The following is a 23,858-nucleotide window of genomic DNA, read 5'->3' as shown; positions in this document are numbered from 1 at the left end:
GATTACCGTTTATTTCTTTATACCTAGTTTTATAGCAGTTAAGTAGCAGAAACTGTTAAGATCACAAATGGTACGTCTACCCTATTTATTTAAATATGTTAATCGAGGGTTGGAAAAATGAAGCATAGATTTATTACTATGTTCTTGTCAATCAAAACAGGTCAAGAATCATTGTCCCAAATTGTATAGTGCAAAAGGATACGTGCGCTGGAACACTATAGCGCAACAGGCATGGCGGCAGGACTTTGAGTACTTTGAGTACACCGGATAGGTCGAGGCGTGCAGCGCGAGGTGGGGTGACGCTGTCTCGCGCACGGCGGCGTGCGTGTGCCACGGGACAGCCACGGGAGGACGGGACGGGACGCGCAATGGCCGCCGTGACCCGACGTGCGGCGGTTCAGTGTCAATCGTCCTTAATTTTCCCGTTTTAATTCGTCGCTGGACGCCTACGAAAATGCGCGCTACCTGCCAGTCGTTCGGGCTCTGCGACACGGTGTGCATCGTCGATCGTCCTCGGACTGTCCTCGACGAATCGAGCAGGGAACCGACGTGGACGGCCGAGCGTGCCTGTCGGAAGACGTGTAACAAGCTTTTCCGTGGATAAAATCGGAGGTAGCGAGCCAGTGAGCACGAACAACCGTCCAGTGCCCCCGTCGCGCGGTGTTTCGTGAAAGTGGCCAGTTTGGCGGCCGATTTTTGCCCGCGAGGAACAGTCCGCGTCGGGAGGAAGTGTCAATTGACGTGCTTAACGCGCGCGCTGCCGCTCGGGACGAAAGAATTTCGGAGACCGTGCGTACGCGGTTCCGTTACGGAGACTATTTTTAGTGACACTGCAGTGAAATCAGGCGAGTCTAGTGTCAAGAACTCCAAGGAGTACACGTGCTGGATGTGTACCGTCTGATAGCATCTCACGCGTGAAAACAATATTGTGACTCGGGTAACTGATAGTGCGAGAGGTGTGAGAATCACTGAGGAGCAACAAGTGGCCGCCGCGTGGACGAGGGATGGGGAAAGCTCGTAGTGAGCTTTGAACCACGCGTGTTTGCCGCGTGGAAAAAAGACGGTCGGGGCTCGAAGGGCAAGTATAATAATGGACAGGCTGAAAACCGTTTGAACCTTTCAATGCTCTTACAACGTCCCCTGACTGCAATTAGTTTCGCGCTTAGGAATTATTCGATTAATACGTTAAATGCTAATACTTTTTTTTAGGAAATTTTATTGAGATACGAACACATTTTTACAGTTACGTAATTGTTGCTCTAATTTGCAAAACAAAACTTAAATGTTAGTCGTATTACGTATGAAATGTATTTAAAAGGAAAGGAATTGGAAGAATGCAAATGAGGATTGCGTATGAATATTGTATAACATTTCTTTTCCTGGTGATAACTACTATGTAAGGAGAGCATTCATCGTCTAGCTAGCGTAGAACCGGAAATGTTTTATTGGAGCTGTAGTAACAATGTATTCGTTGGAAACGAAAATAATTAAGTATATATGTATCAGCTCAATATTATTTTCTACGATCTGGTTGCATAATAACATTCATTCCCATAATGTAAATTAATTAAATTTCCTTATACCAAAATACATTTTCTCTCTGGCTTTCTACTTTTTATCGTTTCCCCTTCTGCCAATTTGGCAATATTCCTTCGTGAAAATCGTGCAAATACGAGGCGGCTTTAGCCGTTCACAGCCCGATGAGTAATGCTGGCAGTATGTCGATTTATTCGAATAACTCGCCTAATGGGCGCCTTGAGTTAATCATATCGGGGATGGACTTAAAACGCCGTCGGTGTACTCTCGCTCGTGCGAGAATAAATTAGGAAGTGCTCGCTATAATCGAGCTTTCTATCGGTTAATTTCTACGGATTGCGAACAAAAACAACCGTATCCAACACTTAATTGTGACAGGATACACGGTGCCATAAATATATATGCGAAAGTCGATCGTGGTATCTAGGAAAGCGGCTCCTAGATACATTTTTTTAATACCGGATCACGTTCGCGCGCTGAAACACGAAAACTAGATCTTAATAACCAGTTTGACAAGAACGGGGCATAAAAATAACATTTTCAAATTGTATTTTATTATTTATATTATAATAGTTCCACCTTCCGTGTCTCTTAATTCCTCAGCTTCTTATCTGTACTCAGTACACACTGTTTACCTTCTTTCTTCCTGTGTGCAGTTCACGGCACTTTATCTTATGTCATGTTCCTCCTTCATGTGTGTACCTTCTCCTTGTCTTAAGAACCACTGCAGAATAAAAACTCGTCAAGATTTATGATACTGCAATTAGATTGTACGCTGCTTAAAAACTTCTATCAGGGTTCTTAACCCCTTCCCGTGCCATTTAGCTCGACGAAACTATCTGTACTAATTATAAGTACTATCTGTACTAAGTATCTGTTCGCGACTCAGACGCGTGATATTTATGTTTGCCCCACGTATCTGGTCGCGAGTCAGACTCGCGATATTCATATTTGGGCAAAAATCTTCATCGCGAGTCTGAGTCGCTAAAGTACGGGAAGGGGTTAATTTCAAATTAACCACCCTGTAGATATAGCTTCCTACTTTTCATGCATTGCTTGATACCATGTATAATGCAACGCACACTTACACCGTATAGAAACTGCAGAACAGATGAGCGTAACGTACATATATGCATACATTGGTTGTATATATTCATAAATTCAAAACGCACCGTGTATAGAACGAGCCATTTCTGTTACCGCAATGACGAGATTATGCATAGTATAAGAACTTAAGAATTCTGTTAATTCACCGTTAGTTCAGGCTCGCCTTCGTCATCTGCTATGCGAAACGACATTAGAATGCAACACAACGGTTCGGTTTATACCCTAGAAAAATGATTGATTATATTAATTGGGCAACAAATTAGAGAAAAATTAATCAGTATATAAATTGTTGAGTTTCGTGTTTTTCATATTAAAAATTGGAAAGCGTTAATAAGCTTTTGTGTAACTGAGCTCGTTATACCGTTGCCGCAGGTATGGACATCGAATGTAGCAATTAGCTATTCCGAAACGACGGGCCAGCAAACCGTAAACCGCGTAATCAACGACAGGGTGCAACCGAGAAATGTTACTTTCGTTGGTCGCGGGGAAATCGAGCAACGATTGCAGGGAACGCGGGAAAAGTGTTGCAAGGCTACGGGCAACCGGTGGAACGACAAAGCAGCTGAGAAAAATCGAACGAAGTCATTAGTACGAAACGAGCCGCGGAATCCGGCGAACATTAGGACGCTGTTCTATAAATAAGAATTCCCGAGAGGGACGCGAAGACTACGCGCGGATGAAAACTCTTTTGTACGTATGAATGGGTTCAACGTGCAACAAAAACGAACGTACTCAATGAAAAGACTGAGCCATTAGTTACACGGACGGAGAGTAGCGCCTGGAACGAATTCAGAAGTATTTACTACATCAGAAATTGCCAACTAGGAAAATTGTATGGAAGGCTCGGACGTTTTTATTTATATATAAAATGGAACATGAGTAATCGCGTGTTTTTGCGATTACGATATTCAACCTGCTAAACCTGTCTCTATTTACAAGGAAGAAGCGACCAAGTGAGTCAGAGAGTATCAGCGTTGCAAAGCCGCAGCTCGTGCGTAACTACGGAAACGAGCTCCTTCTCAAGTGCTGACGTATGTTTAATTAACAATAATTGCTTGTCGCATTTTCATAATACTAAACGACGAAGAATTCTATCGAGCGACATATATGATCGCGCGAAGCGACGAACATTTGCTTGAAACATGTCTTCGGAGGGAGAAGAGGCTCGGTCGGTAGTTCCATGGTACGCGAAACTCTTCGAGTACTGGCGAAACAGGAACCGGGTGGGTCCGAGCAAAGTAGAACTCACGGACTGCGACTTCTTCATCGTTGGCCCGCGGCGAACCTTGAGGATCTTGAAACCAAGCTTGAAGACCGGCTGGTATTACGAAAATACGAACGATAGGCCAGAATCGATAATCGATAATTTTTTTACTCGCTGGTCCAGGCGACCTCACTCCTCGGGGAACTGCAGATGCTCCTTCAGACAGTCGAACCGAGTGAGCACCGCCGAGGAGCAGATCATTTCTGAAGAGTTGAACAGGATCAGGACGAGTCTTTGCGAAGCTGAGAAGAACGAACGCGCGATCGAAGAACTCGAACAGAGGGTGTCCGTGAATTTGCAAAAGCTTCAGGTCCCTGGATTGGAGAACGAAGGATTGACGAAAACGGAGGAGAGGGAGACGAAAGGCACGGTTCAGGTGAACGAGCACCAGCAACAAGCGGACGAACAAGCGATCAAAAATAAAATCGTGAAAGACCTGGAGAAGTATATCAACGTGTTGCTGGAAGAGATACTGGACGACACGGTGAGGTACATCGCCGGCGCAGAGGATACTCTTATCAAGGATGTCAGGGATTCTAGAAAGAGAAACGACTGTACGACGTCCCGGCGATCGGCCGGAGATAAAGAGAAACCGGCGAACGAATCCTCTAACGAGGAAACGTTCAACGACATCAGCTTCTCGTTTCACCCGGAGAGGAACGAGAAGGGACCGAAGAACGAGAACAACGGAGGTTACGTGAATCGCGGCTTTATCGGCACGACGAATCAGCCGGACTCTCTGGACTTTTATTTGAGACGGTCCATCGGTACGGAAGTCCTGGAGCAGTTGGACTGCACCGATTCCGGGATAAACAGCGTGGAGACGATCGAGTTCCAGCCGGATCAGGAGCCGAGCCTGGAGCAGTCTTTGCTGAGGATCATCGACGAGAAACTCGGCAGAACGGGCTTGGGGAACAGTTGGGAGGACTTGAGCGGCACAGGTGGCCAAGAGAACGACGCTCGGGGCCGGTCGACAAAGGGAACGGAGGTTCTGAGAAGCGGCGGGCAGCTGAGCAACGATCGAGGCACCGAGGGATCGGAGGTCACCGGGAAGAATGATGCGGAAAGGAGCGTCGAGCCGCGGGATTCGAGCGGAGGAATCGATATCTCGTCGGATAATCTCGCGAGCGGCGTGCCCGCGGCGGATCTCGAGAAGCTGGAAGAAACTGTTAACGAGCCCAGTTTCGAGAAACTGCGGCTGGAATTCAAGGACGACCACGAACCGTCCTTCGGGGCCAAAAAGGGTAACGCAAGACGAGAAAAGTTTGCCACGAATCCGACCACTGATTCTGTGGATGTGAAATTGGGAGCTCTCGATGCGAAGAAAGAAACCGTGTCTATCGAGTTGGAAGATTATAGGAAAACGTGGCCGAACATTGATGAGACGGAGGACGTGGTTACGATTCGCAGGAACAGAAAGCCGATGATTGTGTTCCTACACGGTTTCGGCTCGTCCGCAGAGATCTTCGAGCACCAGCTTCGCTACTTTTCCGCCTTGGGCTATCCATGCATCGCGCCTGATATGTTGGGCCACGGGATGAGCTCCGCGCCCGGTCGATGCAGGGATTATCACTTTAACAAGTTGTTGAAGGACCTGGACACCGTACTCTGCCACTACGCGTTCAAGCCCGGCCAGAAGTGCGTCTTGGTCGCGCATAATTATGGGTAATTATACATAATTCCATTTTTATCATATTAAAATTATTTTCAATTCCATATGAAAACATGATCGTAGTAGATATCACAATCAGTGTCATGTTACCTATGTGGCTTCGTCCTTCACTACCAATTGTCGCGTGCATTTGTATGGCGATTGAAATCATTTCATTATCGCAATTGCCAGTGCCTTATATCACCTTTAACTAGCGATCATTCTGCTTATAATTATTTAACACTGCGATACTTATAATTAAATTCGAAATTATTATATACCTGCAAGTCATCTTCCATTTTATTAAAATTATCCGTGGATCTAACAATTATCTGGATTCTGCGATCTCTGAATAGGTTCTCGAAGACGTAGCTGACATTGATCATTTTCTCAGGTTCGCATAATCTGGCCCGAGGAACGCGGCGCATTTTAACAAAGCGACGTTCATTATAGAATTATTTGACCGTGACTAGTGGAAACCGCGGCCGGTAATCGCTTAACTTATCTTCGACCGTTTAAAAGCATCTGGTGTAATGTAATTGCTGGGTACACGCGAGTCCCGTGTGTTGTGCCTTATCGGATATCTGTAGATCGCGGAATTCCCTGACGTTTGAAATCCGTTGCGCATTCGGGCAACGCGTTTTCACCTGACAAAACGGCTAATGGGTGAACCTGAACGCGCATTTAATCCGCGTGCCTCGAGTTCTTCAGATTCGTCGCTGTGATCGATTCATTTTTAACCCGCGTAAACCTCGAACGGGCATTCTAGTAGTTCTTATAACGTTCCGCGTACTTGAGCGCTTTTTGTCATATTCCCTTCGAGAAAATTACGGTTTATCTCGTGCCAAGCGATGTTATGTTGATGAGAACTGCCGGCCGGCCACTAAAAACAAATGACTGTTTTTGCATCATAATAGCAAAAACGAGGCACGACGAACTTTCCCCTGTCGGAATTAATACATTAATTAGGGAGATACAGTGAGCTTCATTAATATACGGACACATTTCAAAATGCGAGACCTTTTAAAATGTCGGATCGAATAACTTTAATTTCTTCGCGTGCATTTGTATGGCGATTGAAATCATTTCATTATCGCAATTGCCAGTGCCTTTATATCACCTTTAACTAGCGATCATTCTGCTTATAATTATTTAACACTGCGATACTTATAATTAAATTCGAAATTATTATAAACCTGCAAGTCATCTTCCATTTTATTAAAATTATCCGTGAATCTAACAATTATCTGAATTCTGCGATCTCTGAATAGGTTCTCGAAGACGTAGCTGACATTGATCATTTTCTCAGGTTCGCATAATCTGGCCCGAGGAACGCGGCGCATTTTAACAAAGCGACGTTCATTATAGAATTATTTGACCGTGACTAGTGGAAACCGCGGCCGGTAATCGCTTAACTTATCTTCGACCGTTTAAAAGCATCTGGTGTAATGTAATTGCTGGGTACACGCGAGTCCCGTGTGTTGTGCCTTATCGGATATCTGTAGATCGCGGAATTCCCTGACGTTTGAAATCCGTTGCGCATTCGGGCAACGCGTTTTCACCTGACAAAACGGCTAATGGGTGAACCTGAACGCGCATTTAATCCGCGTGCCTCGAGTTCTTCAGATTCGTCGCTGTGATCGATTCATTTTTAACCCGCGTAAACCTCGAACGGGCATTCTAGTAGTTCTTATAACGTTCCGCGTACTTGAGCGCTTTTTGTCATATTCCCTTCGAGAAAATTACGGTTTATCTCGTGCCAAGCGATGTTATGTTGATGAGAACTGCCGGCCGGCCACTAAAAACAAATGACTGTTTTTGCATCATAATAGCAAAAACGAGGCACGACGAACTTTCCCCTGTCGGAATTAATACATTAATTAGGGAGATACAGTGAGCTTCATTAATATACGGACACATTTCAAAATGCGAGACCTTTTAAAATGTCGGATCGAATAACTTTAATTTCTTAAAAAATTCCTATTCATCGCAATTTCCAAGAAAAAAATAAATAACATGTAAAACTTTGTACGTGCAACTAACTTATAATTAAATCTACTAAAAGCATGTTTTATATTTTTATTGGAGACTCGAATTAAAAAAATTAAGAATGTCCTTTACTTTCTTTTTTGCAATTCTGACTGAAACTAATTGTAAGCCTTGTAACATCTTACAGAAAATTGTTTGGTCCAATGTTAAGAAAGTTATTCAGTTTGAAACATGACCGAATGTTAATGGAAGTACATGTATACAGAACGTCTTCAATACTCGTTTTGTTGAATCATTTATTTGTGTATTTATTTTTTGAGGTCTATTGGAACTGAAAATTTAATGGGCGATTAAAATTCATGCTACCTCGCGAGAGCTTCCTGGCTTTTATTGTGCAAATCGTTAATGAATACGGTCACTCGGCTGGCAATCGCGACCTACACGAGACGCGCGGTGCCGTAATAACGAGTTCTATTAATTCTCCTCGCAACATTGCGACACGACATGTAGGCCGTCGACTACGTCCACGAACCACGTACTTACGGTTCAATAGCCGAAGATTAACACCTATATGTATATCCTACATGCATCGCGAGGAACACGGGTTAAGACGCGTAATGTACGCAGTATAAATTACGCGCGCACGGAAAGCACGTCGCGTATTAAACGAGATTGCTGGATTCTGTTAACGAGCTATTAAAATCCGTTAAAAGACATCTAGCAGAGTTCATCCGTGTTGTAATGCAATGACTCCTTCATTATTAAGATTTTATGAAGTAAGCTTTACTAATACATTGTAAGTGAATTTATTCTCGGCTTATCTTATCCTCAAGCAATGCAATATTTGTACAAATACCGATGAAATACGTTTTAAAGAATAATTCATTTACAGATTTATTAATACAAAGAATCTTACAATCAATTTGTTCTTATCTCGGATTCAGACTGGAAAACAAGGAAAAATCAGGTGTTTTCTCAGAATTAAGTAGATACAATAAGATCAGGTCGCGATTGTCCGATGGTCTCGATTGTTATCGAGAATCTCAGTTATGCGGACTCTTGTGTTTAATGTCAATGAGCGGTTTTGTTGTTCTAACACAGAATACCTACATTTTTAACATTGGTCAGGTCTCGTTTATTTAATCTTGATTTATGAATCAGAACTATCAACTGAGCTAGCATTCTCTATTTTCTTTTAAAATATACACACGTGTCCACATTATTATCGTGTAATTTTTTATTGGATCATTCTCCATTAATTGCAGTTGCAGTTTCGCGGCGGCGTTGGCTTGCAAATACGAAAATAGCATCCACCAACTAGTCCTGATATCCGGAGGTGGCCCGACGCCGTTAGCGGCGCCCAGCACTGAAAGCACCGGTCGCTGTTTTCTGCGAGCGATCTTCGCACCTTTCTTAATGTGCGGCCTTCACAGGGACATATTGTATTCCGCGAGGGGCCGTCAACACCCTTACTGCGGTCCCGAGCCGCCGGAACAATGGCCCTCGCACATGAAATACGTTTTGGACGGCATGGTCTGGCCGGAAGGGGACTACGTGTTCCATAGAAGGATATGTACACCGACGCTTCTCATACATGGCCTAAGGGACAACAAAGTGTCGCTTGTACAGGAATGTCAAATGGAAAGGGTACGTTCTTTTACCTCTTTCCAGGTAGACTAACCACGTACAGTTATGCTCATATTGTGCAATGTGTAAGCACGATCGTCATTATGGTCGAAGATTGCGTTAATGCAGTATTTAATTATATTGATAGAATTTGGGATCGTCAATTGATGTATTGGTAGACTGCGGATTTTATGCATTTATCCAATAATTTCTGAAACATTCATCTATAAATCTCAGTGTAGATTGCACTTTATAAATCGATATCACAATTGCTTATTTTGCATAAAAATACGTAGTCTAGTAATAATTTACACGGAATATAATCTCAGTGGTTTTATTAATATAAAGTATTGCTAGATCGTCAGAAGACATCCAGATCTTAAAATAATGTTTTCATTTCATTTCTCAGTTGTTGATTGTAATTATTACGTTTGACATTTTTTTTAGACCATGGTGAAAGGTTTCCTTGAGGCAATCCCGACCGCCGGTCACAATCCCATGACTGACTGCCCGGAGCAGGTGAATCACATGATACACTGTTTCATAGACTTGTGGAAGAACAAAAAATGGTAGAAACGTAATAAATAAGTTGACGCGCTTAGGACATATTTAAATCAAGTTCTCTGTACGGGTATTTGTACGTGAATGATGAATGAAAGAAATTAAGGAGATCAAAGGAAAATTGTAGGGTGCCTTCGTAATTTGTACATACGATTCAGCGGTGAAAATTCGTTTGTATAAAGTGTTTTATACGATTGCAATGAAGTAACCGATTTTTATAGAATCCTTTTTTTTATATCAATTTTCACGTCTAGTGTTGCATAGTCAGAAAATTAACCGGATGCATCGACGTTCACGTAGTTTTATAAGTCTGCTGAGTAACTGTGCCAAAACGTATACACGGAACGTCGTGTATGAACGTGCGGAACCCGAAGGAGGTCCGGTTTGTAAATGAGATGTGTAAAATGTAAAGTAGAGGCTATGTAGCAGCGCATAAGTTATACCAAAGATGATTTTATACAATGTTATTTTATGTATTCTACCGGAGTATAACTTATTCGTTTACAATAAAATTGTGTACAGATATTTGTTTTCCGATTTATGATTACATATTAATGAGTCTCGCGTTCCACGTCTAATCATTCGTAATGTTTTATGCGTGTTTAGGTTCCCAGTTCCCATTTAACGATCACTGATTCAGAAGTAACTTTTGATTGAGCGGATTCTCCGACGATTTCATCCATTCTTTCTTCAGAATTTGTTTTAATTGACTTAACCTGAGCGTAGGGTTTTGCTCCTTAACAATAGGCATCATCCTCTCCTCGAAACTAGCGTATGCGGCCTTTACGCGTTTCTCCGGATGGTGATCGACCTCTGGTTCCTTTGTACTGTAAAACAAAAGAATAATATTTAATATTACAATTATTTCATTTGTAAAGAATTTAGTCGGCGATCCTCACCTTAAAACAGATAAAGCCTCGTCTATGCCGTGAGCAGTTTCACCCTCGATCGTTAGCCTATTTAAATTTTCCTCGAGCGGTGTTTCCTCCTTCTTCTTCAACGCGACTTGATTTCGTTTCTCTGTCACGGAGACAATTTCTGCTCTCGTTATCTTAGCCGCAGGTTGCTTACCACCCACTTTTATATTTGCCATTTCTTTTTCAAGAAGAGCTTTCACTTCCGCTTTCTTCTCTAATTGCTGTTGCCGCTTCTTTTCTATTTCTTCCTATAAAATTGATTTAAAGAGATCGTAACGTGTCTATATAGGAAGATTTGATAAATTCGAATCAGTACCTGTTTCTGTTTCTTTTTTAATAATTGCCGGTCATCGTCCTGCCAAGCCTTTTCTTCTGCCTCGAGTGCTTTCTTCGTGCTCTCGGCCTCTTTCGCCGCAGCTTTCCTAGCCCGCGCGGCGACAGCTTTGCTATTCTCACCGACGAATTTTTTCGGCATACTGATCTAAATTTTACCGCAAGCGTAACATTACTTGGAGAAATTTATTATTAGACTTTGTGAACAATCGAATAATTCGCGGGAACGTAAAATTCGATTAGGGTGATGGTTGGTAGCACTGCCACACGTGCGCAGACGGTGTTAATCGCCTTGGGACTGTGTTGAGGTTAAAGAATCAATGGTATTGAATTTGAAAATTATCTTGGCCAAAAAATTATCTCGCGCGTGATTCGATAAATAGCGAATGAATTGGCATTACACTGGTACGCGCGTTCGCAAAGGTATTTTGCGATATCTCACGGACACTCGCGGTATGCCGAAACACGGATCAAAGAAGGGTGCAAAAGCTCCGAAAGTGGCGGTGAACGAGGTTAGTATGTGGCGCGAAGCAGTGTCTTACCGGCTCCGGTTGCGATGATCAAAACTTATCACCGTGATCGTGATCCGATCACCTATTAACACCTTCCGTGCGGATGACGGCATATGACATCGTAAGGCGCCATCTACAAGGAAAAGTGTTGTCAAACGTACACGCAGTCTCGCCGGTTCACCTCGTTGGTATTTAATTCATTTAATATGAAAGGGAAGGTGCAGATTACGGGCTCGAAACAACTGCGTGTACGCACCACTTCACTGATTTCTTTAGGGGCTAACTCTTCATACTCTTAATGATCTATACGTTAATTACTTACTATATCCGCGTGAAGCTCGATCGTGATTGGTTGTACATATGGCGGGCTTGGGATAAGGGTAGATCGTGTTTCTTAATTTCATTGTCGGGTCGTACAGAAAATTATTTCTTGCTTGATATCAGTTAGGAACTATATATCTTGTCATCTTTTAATCTAATCATCGTTTTATAATTGAAATTATAATCTTCCTGTATTTTGGAAATAGTAGGGACATATTACCGTGGAAATGTAAAAAAGCTACGTGCAAATAATGCCGTCAGCGATTCAAGGATAGATGATTGTCCTATTTCAGATTTGAAGTCTTAATAAATGTTGTACGAAACGTTACATAAAAAGAATGACAGATCATTGAAATTTTAACAGTTACTAGATATCACATTAATAAAACACTTCAAATATTGGACACGGCCTTTTATTGTATCTCCTAAACTTTTGGTAGAGATCTCACGACTTATACAACCTTAATCTCTTATAATAGAACATCATGCGCTTACGTACATAAAAATACAGATTTAGTCTGCTATTTGTTTATTCCCGTAGCTTATTCTCATTCGTTCTTTACTAGACTTTGTAGAATATTTATACATATATGTGTGTCATTATATCTGTTTTGTTGATTTGTCGTCAATATTTTAAATAATATTTTAATGCAACCAGTTTTGTTTGCATTTACTCCCTAATGGGTTGAACTTTGATAGGGACCCAAGGGGCCTGTGAGTGTAAATAAAGATGGAAATGTTACTATAAAAATTGCAGCAAAACCTGGTGCAAAGCATAATAGTATAACAGGTGATACTGCTTGTTTAAAGCGACCTTAAAAGGAGGATAACAGATGTTCAAAGGTGCGAATTCCTTTGTAGGTGTTTCTGAGGATGCGGTAGGCGTCGCGATTTCCGCGCCTCCGGTTGAAGGTCAAGCGAACACAGAACTTGTAAAATATGTAGCTTCAGTATTGGGAATGAGAAAGTCTGACGTATCGTTAGACAAAGTTCGTACACTGTTCCATAAAATTTTACTGTTTTAAGGTCTCTTTTAAATGACTGTCCTTTATAGGGTTCGAAAAGTCGACAGAAAGTTGTGGTAGTGGAGAACACCACTGTGGAAAAGGTTTTGGAAAAATTAAAGGGACAAGAGGGAACATCAAAATAACAGTTTACTACAACATTCCCATTTTTTCATCATAATGATTATTTCTTTTTTAATATTCGTAATGTTATACTCCTCTTAATAATAAGACATATTTACTGTACATAAATATGGCCATCACTTCAATACACGAACATGTTTGATTATTTTATACAATAAAATAGAATCTTTATACAATTGTTACCTCGTAAAAATGATTCGTTAATAATAAGATTATTTTCAGCATTTAAAACCGCTCTGTTCATTTTTACACTTAACATCCTCGTTCGAAATATTATCTGCAATACTTTTTTAAGTATTAAAAGTATCATAAATATTTTTAACTAGTCATAGACATTTACAAGATATCAACGAAGTTGATTCGTTTATAAGTACGTTTAATTACTTCTTTTTACTAAACGAATCTCGTTTAGCTGACTTGTGAGTTTGATTCGAGTATAAGTTTTGTTATAAGCGTATTAACTTTCTTCAATTTACAATACCGCCGTCACAAGTGTGAAAGTTGATCCGACCTTCACTCTTGTATTTCGAATGCTTTGTCGTCGAGCCACGGCCGAAATATCGGCAACGTTGACGGGTAATGCGCGCCTCTTTTCGAAGGCGCGGTCCCTGCTGGTGCACCTTCCTGTCTTAGAGGATAAGTGGCCAGGACGATTGGTATTTGAAGCTTAATCTCTTTATCCAAGCTCTTCGGGCTTATCACAAACTATAACATAATGAAAAACTTCATAAAAATGTAATTATATTGGGTTGGCAAGAACGTGATTTCAGTTTTAATAGTATGTATTTGTAAGTAAATTTGGTAAAAAGATTTTAAGAAAATTTGGTATAAGTGTATAAGAATCGAGTATAACTGTGACGATCATTGGCATGCATTTAGGGCAAAATGTCTGTGAACAAAGAATGGTATTGTACAATGGCACAGAAGTCGAGAAAGTTGGTAAAGTATGCATTTCGTGAAAGTAGAAATTTTTAAATAAACTATGTCCTCTCTCAATTTCTCAGACAAACATAATTTCAAAGCATGAACCCGGAGCACGTTTGAACTCAATGAATAGTACTTTCATGATTGAAAAAGGGGACCGTATAAAAGAAGCTTGCAAACGACGCATTTACTCGCGCGCCACGTGTATAATCGTAATTACAGTAATAACAGCTTTCGTTTTTACTCACATAGACGTGATAAAGGACGTTGATGAGATGGCAGCCACGGAGATTGGTAGGCGGCAGGGGTGGTACGTACATCTGTTCGTTCAACCACTCCTCGCCTTCGCCCGGGCGAATTTTACCCCTGGAAACGCTCGCTAATTCTCTCGTCTCGCTCGCTAGCACTTTGCCACGGCATAAGTACTGAATCGTCTCGGTCAACGATGCTTTCGTCGATTTTATCGTCACCTGTTGAATCATTTTCAGTCCTGCTTATACCTTTCGATGATACAAGCTTTTAACGTTGTATTTAAAAATAATTTTAAAATAAAGAAGTGAATTATTAGATTCTTGTATTTTATTAGCTTCCTAAATTCTTGCAAGACAACTTGCTTTCTTTGCTGATGTATTGAATTGAGAGAATGTTCACCTTTCGAAAGCAGTATCATATTAAGTTGATCTAAGGTAGACATTCTTTTCGGGATCGAAATACGATACGTACTTTGCTCCGATTGCTGACAGTGGCTGAAATGCCGATAGTCTCGCCAGGTACGTATCCGCCTCTATCGAGACTCACCCTGCAGAATACAGGGCCACCGGACACGCAGGAGACTCCGACTCTCTGCTCTATTTCTTGCCTCGCTGGTTGCTATTTCAAAAAGAAAGAAAAGAAAATTGCATACATTCTTTTTTAACGATTTACGTTCTTGCAACCCTAGATCATTGAATTTCTATTTGTACCGGCTACTTCTGGATTATGCAACGCGAGGTGTGTGCAACGAATGTAACTATACAGTTGAATCAACAATGCGGTCGCGTTCGCAGCTGAATGTCACGTGCCTACGTAATAATTATCTTATGTTACACGTTATCTGGCATGGTGTGAACGTGTTTCTCGGATCTGAGAACTACTTCCCACAAAACTTGTACCTCTAAACAAATGCCACTTCCTCGGCATATTAAAAAGTTGGAGGACATTTAAATAAAAATGAGGAAAAGTGCTTTCATAACGCGTGGGCAGTTATTTATGCGCGAAGTGGTACACATCTTTATAAAATAAAGTTCAGGAGGACGATGAGTAGCGAAGTATAAGGGAAGAAATTCTTGTCAAGAAAACAGGAAAAAGTGTGTTGAATTTGAATAGCAAGAAAACGAGAGAGAAAATCTGAATTGCAAGAGCCGCGGTCGTTTTCTACAAAGGCCATTGTCCGTTATTCGGGGCTCGGTTATGCTAAACAGCCTCAAGAATTCAGCATTAATTTAACAGTGTGCAACAAGGATGAAAGCGTGCGTGAAAAAGCGTCCCTTGTTTTTCAAATCTCGTTGGATTTTCTCGTTAAATGGTTCGTGAAACACGTGAACCTATCCGAGGCGAAGAAGAAAATCAATTTCAATCTGATTGTGCATAATATCCCGTGTTGCATACATGTTTTACACAATTTACCATAAGCGATAATAGAGTATTTTTTTATCATTATTCCCCATTAATTGCATCATGTATAAACATTGACACGAATGAGACAGTCCGATGTTGAAACGAAATCATTTTGCAATTAAGTCATCCTTTTATTTTATAACGTATCAGAGATGTAGACGTTTCTCTCGTTAGTGCCGGTGCTTTGGAACCGATTAGAAATGAAACGACCGTGTTGCGTGCGGGCTCGATTGCAAATTAAATCCTTACGTGTGCAATACCACGTTTAGCGTAATCGCAATCGCAATAAAATCAACCGACCGGCGATGTTTCGCGATTTAGGATGCGTGGTTAATCCTAATTGTGCGGTTCAGGTAGAAAGCGTAAACAGAATGAAAACTCAAAGCAAATAACATAATTAAGCAATACTTCATTAAACAAAGTAATATTAATCATTTGCATCATAAGCGCATACATGCGCCGAATTGCATTTTGAAAAATCTTTATACAATAATTAAAATTTTGTGCTGTGGATCAATTTTGCATTTTCCAAATGATGCAAAGGGGTAACGTGCACATTAATGGATATAAACGTCGTAACTGGATTAAAAATAATTCATGAATTATTTTATAATGCTCACCGCGAGGATTGGCGGCTCCAAATTCAGATCGATGGGGTTCATCACGATGAAGACCTGCTGGTTCTTGTGCGTCAAACCGCCGGGCTCGCGGAGTGCAGCCTTGCAATAATATTGTACCCAGCCATGTTTACCCAGGAAGGTAGACGGCAGGCCCAGGGGTAAGCCTAATTTGAATGGAAAGCTGTGGATACCCGGCGATAGCAGCGACGGTCCCTCTCCTGATTATTCAGGCGTCGTATATGTAGCCGGCAACAAAACATCGAACGAGGAACAGTTTTTATATTGTTATGCGAGTCGCAGCGCGCAGGTGTGCCGTGGACAATTTTTACAATACCGCCAGGATATTGAACTCGAGTATTGACGGCTTTTGTGCAGAGTTTAATACTCGAGCTGATTAAAAGTATCGACAGGGTTTGCTGAATACATCACAGGAATTTATTAATCATATTTGTAATTCATTATATTTGGAAGAACGAAGAATTATGAATTTTATTTAGTCAAAAACTGAACTTCGGTCTGAATAATTAATCGGGCATTGCGTATAGCCAAATGTGTAAAGCTAGTCTATTTGTTAAAACGTTGTTGGCCGCTGGTTTATTAGCCAGGGCCACATTATCTAAGGTTCATCGTGTCCGTCTTAACGGGTTACATTAAATGTACCGTAATACAATTTCTTTTCATTACCTGGCTCACCCAGCAATCTCATACGAAAATCAATGTAGTTCTCTTTGTCGTAGACCCTCTCGGCGCGTTGGCTGCGTACACGCACTACTCCTTCTCCGATCACATGAAAATGCAAACCTGAAACACTACAATAGAATACATTGTTAAAATAGAGAAAGAAATTAAGCACGCGGTATGAAATAATTGAAATAAATGTTTGTTAAAAGTGAACGCGGACTGAAGGTACAAAAGGAACAATGGGTCGATTAAAAGTGAGAGGAGCTTATAAATATTTTATTCGCTGCACTTTCTAGAAAGTAGTCTAATTTCGTTGACACCTGGAAGTTGTTAAATCGAATTAAAATTCTGCGGGCTCGCTGCGTGTAATTGCATAGTGGAAAAAGCTTGTGCACGTTAACGGGACACGTTGTTTCACGGTATGACCACAAAGTAGAAAGTTTAATTTTAAATATTCATCAAACACCAAACAAATGAGATAGATACACAGTTTTCAATTATTTACTCGTTTATTTGCAATCAGACGTGTCATGGATAATATTTTTAAAATTGTTTCTCTATAACAGAAGATATTACGCGAGTCCATCATGACTGAAGTAATTATTTGACGTAATCCACGCTTTCACGTGAATGCTGATGCCTCAACAGAGAAGAGCGATTTATTTCTTTAATTACTGTCATTAGTCATCGGACGATTAAACTGTTGACATGTCCTTAACACGTTTAAGTACTAACATCGAAATTTCGTGCAATGATACTTACTAGGCCTCGTCGTCCAGTTCGATGAGCACACGGCCCGACAGAAAGTGACCGGGAAAGTACAACAGGTTCGTGTTGTCGAACAGTATCAAAAATTTGCTCAACTTTCGCGTCATCGTCCCGGATCGTTCAAGGATGATCGTTCACGTCAGCACGGGCCCGCGACAGAACCGATTATGATTACGCACCGAGACTTTGAAATTCCTTGCAGCGGGGGCCGCGTGCATGTCAGCGAGGAATCACTGCCAGACACTGGAACGTGCCAGTGATCGAACCAAGCTCATAACCTTGCGCACGCTGCGTTTCTCTCTTTGGAATCCACGGGTAAACCTCATTCGACCGGCCAGCCTTCCGATCGAGTCCCGTCCACTTTCATTTTCCTCGGACTCTGATACGATAAATCCCGATCGAAGCCAGTCGATCCCAACGATCGGTGGAGAACGATTGATAACGAAGAGCACCCACGCTACTATCCGTCAAACTTTATGCCGCTGGCTCAAGGAGCCTCGTCTCTTCCTGCCCATTCTTGGAGCTGTGTTCACTTTCGCTCCCCTACCTGTGTCGTCGCTTCCACCTCCAGCCGAACGTAATTATGTATCTACCTGCCTTCCTCCGTCGGCCAATGGAGAACAGCTACCAGTTCACCAAGCCCCAGGATTACGTAGATCGTTTCGCTTTACCGCGTTGCTGTACTTCAACTGACTGTACATCGATGAATAAACTCGATAAGGCTCGTTTAGCATAGATCCCTATCCCAACCCAACTCGTGGGTACATTTTCCAAGTATTCTTTATTGCGCTAACGGTTCAAACTCCTTATTTCCACGGTTTGAACCCTTTCCATCCAGGAACCCGTGGGTGTCTTCAGGCTTTTCATTAGTACGCGAATAGTAATCGATACCTACTCTGATTTTCTTTGAAGCATTTTAAGTTCTTTTACAGTAAATGTAATCATTTGTTTATATCGTTAAATATATAAGGTACATTTCCTAAAAATTCTTTTTTACACTAGAATTTATTACACTAACGGTTCAAGTTGCTTATTTCCACGGCTTGAACCCTTTCCAGTTTTTAACCCTTTGGTATTTGTAAGTGTCTGAAGGTGTATTTAGTATGCGAATGAAGATAATGATCGAAGTTTTGGTCAATTCGAGTTTCGGTTCGAATTATTCTTAGCACAGATTAACATTTATTTCTTTTAAAATATTTTAACGCAGTCACTTAGTGTTGGTTTACTGTGTTAATAAATTTTCAGCAAAAATAAATAATAATCGCCTGGGTAAAATTTAAATAACGATTGTAACGGCCTCTTGTGGAAGCGGTCCCCATGGTGGGGGAAGCGTCGTGCGCTTCTCTGACAACTAAGGTCAGTACGCGCATCAGTGCGTCAGTGACTGGCAGCAGGGAGTTCATAATTTTTCCCGCACGGCTCGCTTCCCCTCTTTTTCGCCCGTATTTCGATCCCCACTACTATTCTCCTCATGCGCCTTCCCTAACCATGCCTACTATACCCCCACCAAGTATTGGTCCCTACCATGGTCGCGTCGTCCCCATTTTCCGGCCGAGGGAAAAATTATGAGGTCCCTGATGGCGATGGCGGTCAGTTTTCGCCATTTTAGCAGTGTGAGTAGATGTAAGTGTCGATATGACAATGGAAACAAAAGTAATAAACCAGAAAGAATATTTGAAGAAATATCTATCCTCTGGAGATGTCGAGGACAAAAAGAAGAAAAAGAAAAAGACGAAACTGGGACAGAGAACGTAAGTTGCCGTCTAGGAATACTTCTGCTGGTGTCGACGGTTTCAACAAGAGACCCTTGTGTTTTAGGTTATAGTAATTGTTTACCTCCTGGGGTACATTGAATATTTGACAAAAATAAAAACAAATGTATTTCGTTTATTGTTAGCTCGTTAATTCATGGGAAGGAGTATTTTCGAAGCCAATTGCAAAATTGATGATTTAACCAACGTTAATGAATAGTAAACTGATCACGAGGATTTGCTCGTTTCTTTGCACCAATATTTGAGATGTGTTTTCCAGAGTGAAGGTCATTGACGATGACTTAGACCTCAAGAATATGAGACCGATGGAAGAGAATGAATTTGATATCTTCATCGACGCAGAAGATGCACCACAAATTGCCGGAGTGGTGGACGAACGTGGACCAGTCGATTTCTCTGATAAAAGGAGATGGAAAATTATGGCTAATGACGAAGGCGGCGATTTAACCGTCACTAGTGTAAATAAAGAAGTTAGGCAGTCCAGGCAAACTCGAGATGAATCTGACAATGACAAAAGTCCACCGAGAAGACAACAGAGACGTTTGGATGACGACTTGTCTCCTCCAAGGGCATCTAAAAAGCAGAAGAAATCAAGAAGAGACGAGGACAGTGATTTAAGTCCACCGAGAATAAAATCGAAAAAGAAAAAACAAAACAGCGATAGTGAAGATGCTCAACTAAACATTCCAGAACATAAGATCAATAAGAAAGCAAAAATGAAAGAGAAAGTATCATCTCCTGACTCTGATTCGAGTCCACCTAGAAGGAACAATCAATACGATTTTGATTTAAGTCCTCCAAGGAAAAGTAAGAAACACAGGTCTGAAAAACATAAAGAGAAAAATGGCTCAGACCTCAGTCCTCTTAGAAGAAGGAGAAAGGACTCTGATTCGGATCTCAGTCCTCCTAGAAAAAGTAGGAAAGATGTTGATACCGATTTGAGCCCACCAAGAAATAGAAGAAATAAAAATTATGATTCAGATTTGAGTCCACCAAGAAAAAATAAGAAGCATAAATCTAAGCAGCGGGATTCTGATTCAGATCTTAGTCCGCCGAGACAGCGGAAGAGACACATGGATTCGGATGCCAAGAGAAATAATCTGAGTCCACCAAGACAACATAAGCATAGGGACGAAAGATCAGATCGCGATAGGAATCACAAATATTCCGAGAGGAATGATAAAAGAAATTACGAATCAAACATGAGTCCACCTCGTAGGAGAAATAGGAACGTAGACACAAGTACGAATAGATTTAAAGAAGACGACAGGAATTTTCATAAATATCAATCGAGCAAACATGAGAGTAGGCGCGATCATGATTACAAATATCGTTCCCATAGAGATAATAGAGAGGATTTCCATAATAAGGAGAGGAAATCGAGGTACAGAGGTTCTGACGAAGAAGACAACGATAAACGCATGAAGAAGACACTGGATGGCAAGACAGCAGGATTGCAAAATGCAAAAGCACTGCGAGAAGAGACAGAGGCGTACAAAAAACGCGAAGCCGAACATTTCAGCAAGGTACGTACAGAAATTTCACATCTCTTTATTTTTTTCACACGAGAATTATACTGATCTTTTAATTTCCAGCTGAGCAAAGAAGTTACCGGGGTCGGTCAAGCTACGGTTGTACGTGATACTAAAACTGGCCGGAAACGTAACTTGGAAGCGGAAGCAGCAGAAGAACGTGAGAAACAAAAACGGCAGGAGGAATTGGATGAAAAATATGCGAAATGGGGAAAAGGGTAAGTAAACGTCCAGCTCTTCGTAAAATAAGATTTTATTGTAAATACAGTAAAAATTTAAGGTTTGTTATTACAGTCTAAAGCAAGTTGGCGACCGTGAAGAAAAACTGAAAGACGATCTTTACGAAATGAGTAAACCCTTAGCAAGATATGCTGATGATGCTGATTTGGACAAGAGACTCAGAGAACAGGACAGAGAAGGTGATCCCATGTTGGAATATATTAAACAGAAACAAATAAAGGAAGGAAAACGGAAACCAGGTAGCGTATCGCACTCTTTCGAGATTCAATTCCTCAGATTTAATTTATTTACAATTACGTGATATTTATTACAGATGCACCAAAATATGAGGGCTCGTTCATGCCAAATCGTTTCGGTATCAAACCCGGCCACAGATGGGATGGTGTTGACAGAAGCAATGGATACGAGAAGCGATGGTTCGAGGCTCAAAACGCAAAGCTGGCTCGTCAAGAAGAAGCTTACAAATGGAGTACTTCTGATATGTAAAATACACTGATTTCATTATTACTTATCACACAAGGAGTAATGAATCGAAGAATCGAAATTGTAAAATACAATTTCTGTTGTTTAACCTAATGCACAAGCCTGTTTAATTTTTTTTATCAAGACCGTCTCAATCCCCTATCGGTGGAGAGAATCGCGCATGCCGAAGGAACGTTAAAAATGCAGGTAGTAGTTGTCAGTACCATTCCCAAGATCAGTCACGCGACGAACGCGAACAGATATGTGAGTCGCGTCCGTGAATATGAATCATCATACGGGATTATCAAAACTGGGAAATCGATATTCGTTCCAGAAAACGAGAAGACCTGGCGCCGGTCCGCTGGTCTCGTTTCAATGCAACAAAACAACCGTGCGATGTGTCCGCTTATGAAATCGATTGAACCTTGGAAAACAACGGTTGTCTTTGCACAGAGTGCGAGCAATTGGGAGTGGTCGTACACTTTAGACTTGTTTGTTCGGTTCTTAGAAAAAAGAACAGGCAGCACGCGTTCACGTCGGCGAATTTGCTTGCCGCGAAGTTTTTGCGGTGGCCGCGTCGCAGCGCATTGTTATCGGTCTTCGCGCGCACATAGTCGTTACGCGTACGCACACAGATAAACGGGAATATATATCGACTCGCGTAGTCGCGACGCAAGGGCAGGGTCGTCGCCGGTTGTCAGTACGCCTCGCAACGCCGCGCCGACGGGAACTAGTGTGTTCGTGCTTTGACACCCGTAGGTTAGACGTTCTAGTGTTCGCCGGTTATACAAGTAGCTTTTGTACAGTGTTTTATCTAGTATATGTAATTATATATGTATATATATTTTTGTTAACCAGCCGGTATACGCGAACCGATCGAATTTTACGATACGTCCAGTTTGACCAACTGTGCGAAATCATTTGTATTTTCGTCCCGACGAATCGCTAGACGTGCCGGTACCACGGCGTGCCGTTCGTTCACCCCTCTGTCCGGTCCACGAGAGAGTCGAACGTACAAAAAAAGAACGCGAGGAACGTCGGAAATATACCGTGCTGTGATCGCTTTTTCGCACCAAATCGAATTCGTCCTTGTCGAGGATACGTCCGAAGAGGCGGCCCTTTTTTTCGATACGACTTCCCGTACATTCGAACGACCCTCTCTCGATGTTAACGAGAAAACCGCTTAGTCGATCGTAATCGCGAATTACACGGGCGAGTGTCGCGAGTACGTAGAAACGGTGGGCGTTTGCGATCGGAGGATACAGAAGGAATCGAGTGGATAGGAGAAAAGGAAGAGGAGCGAGAACAGGCGAGTGAAAATGGGGTGCAACACGAGCAAGGAGAGTGTCCAGCCGGTGGCGAATGAAGCGAAGGAAGACGCGAAGAACGGCGGTTAGTAAATTAATTTCCTTTGCTCGTTTTCTTATTTATTTATTGTAAACGTGATACGAGTGTTTCGTCGGAACTTTAATATCCGTTTTCAGCATGCTGGCCTTTTACCGTGTAGAAAATGATATTCTATATGATATGTTCAAAAAAAGAAAGTACGCGCATAGAAATACGTCCTAGCCGAATTTTGAAAAATTGTGGTCTATTTAGAGAGTGCTCTTTGCCTACGAGTGTGAATGAACTTGTATTGCTTTATTGTAAGAGACACTTAAATCGTACGTAGTTATCCACTTAAAGAGTGAGAACAATTCATTTCGAATATCAAAACAATATACTCTCTCTTTGAACCGTGGAAAACGATTTCAATATTGTTGAGTGACTCGTTTTCCATTTGATGCATTAAATTGGTCGAGTAGTCGGTTATTTTAATTCCGCGATGAGATCACCGTGAGGAAGTAGCTGAAAATCGCTTGCAAAGTCGTCGAAGGCCAGGAACGTTTCCTCGAATGTTTTCCTCGCCTTTTGAAGGACAGATTCGAAGAATTACTTATGAGCTTTTTTTTCCATACCGGGTCCTTCGAAGTTGTTCATGTCGCCCGTGGTTGTCGCGACGCTCGTTGTACGAAAACGCCGGGAATCTCGCGAGCGTTAACGAAATCCTAATGAAATCGATCCGCGGGACGGCTTTCGTATTCCGTACTAAAATTCTACCAAGAATACGATTCGAGCGAGATTCTGGCTAACGAAGCTTGCGATTAAGAACTTTTTTAATCCTACGCTCGGGCTGGGACATAATTTCAATGGGTAGTTTTGGCATTATTACTCGAGTTTACGGTGTTTTCTCGGTCC

At 41.7% G+C, this 23,858-nt stretch overlaps 6 protein-coding genes across 8 annotated transcripts in view; 4 read left to right on the top strand and 2 right to left on the bottom strand.

Moving 5' to 3' along the window:
* Positions 1 to 2,993: 2,993 nt before the first annotated feature.
* LOC108633095 (uncharacterized) lies at positions 2,994 to 10,259 on the top strand. Its single transcript, XM_018038079.2, has 3 exons — positions 2,994 to 5,572; positions 8,813 to 9,194; positions 9,621 to 10,259. Exons 1-3 carry the CDS (start codon positions 3,786 to 3,788, stop codon positions 9,744 to 9,746), a joined length of 2,295 nt encoding a protein of 764 aa, XP_017893568.1. The 5' UTR covers positions 2,994 to 3,785; the 3' UTR covers positions 9,747 to 10,259.
* LOC108633097 (coiled-coil domain-containing protein 124) lies at positions 10,184 to 11,616 on the bottom strand. The gene is made up of 4 exons (XM_018038083.2): positions 11,527 to 11,616; positions 10,968 to 11,132; positions 10,634 to 10,899; positions 10,184 to 10,561 (listed from the first exon to the last, which is right to left on the bottom strand). Exons 2-4 carry the CDS (start codon positions 11,124 to 11,126, stop codon positions 10,363 to 10,365), a joined length of 624 nt encoding a protein of 207 aa, XP_017893572.1. The 5' UTR covers positions 11,127 to 11,132; positions 11,527 to 11,616; the 3' UTR covers positions 10,184 to 10,362.
* LOC108633098 (UPF0235 protein C15orf40 homolog) lies at positions 11,139 to 13,141 on the top strand. Its single transcript, XM_018038084.2, has 4 exons — positions 11,139 to 11,496; positions 12,517 to 12,607; positions 12,679 to 12,806; positions 12,872 to 13,141. The coding sequence occupies exons 1-4, from the start codon at positions 11,371 to 11,373 to the stop codon at positions 12,965 to 12,967; spliced, it is 441 nt and encodes a 146-aa protein (XP_017893573.1). The 5' UTR covers positions 11,139 to 11,370; the 3' UTR covers positions 12,968 to 13,141.
* On the bottom strand, positions 12,983 to 18,571 carry Vdup1 (arrestin family protein Vdup1). The gene is made up of 6 exons (XM_018038080.2): positions 17,609 to 18,571; positions 16,850 to 16,974; positions 16,166 to 16,383; positions 14,613 to 14,759; positions 14,138 to 14,359; positions 12,983 to 13,670 (listed from the first exon to the last, which is right to left on the bottom strand). The coding sequence occupies exons 1-6, from the start codon at positions 17,719 to 17,721 to the stop codon at positions 13,479 to 13,481; spliced, it is 1,017 nt and encodes a 338-aa protein (XP_017893569.1). The 5' UTR covers positions 17,722 to 18,571; the 3' UTR covers positions 12,983 to 13,478.
* A 407-nt stretch (positions 18,572 to 18,978) lies between these two features.
* LOC108633091 (BUD13 homolog) lies at positions 18,979 to 21,734 on the top strand. Of its 3 annotated transcripts, none has more exons than XM_018038075.2 (5): positions 18,979 to 19,365; positions 19,646 to 20,912; positions 20,982 to 21,136; positions 21,213 to 21,397; positions 21,472 to 21,734. In XM_018038075.2, the coding sequence occupies exons 1-5, from the start codon at positions 19,250 to 19,252 to the stop codon at positions 21,642 to 21,644; spliced, it is 1,896 nt and encodes a 631-aa protein (XP_017893564.1). In that variant the 5' UTR covers positions 18,979 to 19,249; the 3' UTR covers positions 21,645 to 21,734. The 3 variants fall into 3 exon arrangements, with proteins under 3 accessions (XP_017893564.1, XP_017893565.1, XP_026666832.1); XM_018038076.2 differs by having other exon boundaries at positions 19,274 to 19,365; positions 19,433 to 20,912; XM_026811031.1 differs by having other exon boundaries at positions 19,286 to 19,365; positions 19,512 to 20,912.
* Positions 21,735 to 22,329: 595 nt separating this feature from the next.
* The window catches only part of igl (IQ calmodulin-binding domain containing protein igloo), an 83,278-nt gene continuing 81,749 nt past the window's right edge, over positions 22,330 to 23,858 (top strand). The window contains exon 1 of the mRNA XM_018038085.2: positions 22,330 to 23,012. Coding sequence (XP_017893574.1) covers positions 22,940 to 23,012 — 73 coding nt within the window. The 5' untranslated portion in view covers positions 22,330 to 22,939. The remainder of the gene's footprint in view (positions 23,013 to 23,858) is intronic.

This window comes from Ceratina calcarata, unplaced genomic scaffold (assembly GCF_001652005.2).
Source record: "Ceratina calcarata isolate Rehan_Ccalc_2016 unplaced genomic scaffold, ASM165200v1 scaffold183, whole genome shotgun sequence".
Classification (NCBI taxonomy): domain Eukaryota; kingdom Metazoa; phylum Arthropoda; class Insecta; order Hymenoptera; family Apidae; genus Ceratina; species Ceratina calcarata.
This window is presented reverse-complemented; position numbering and strand designations above follow the sequence as displayed.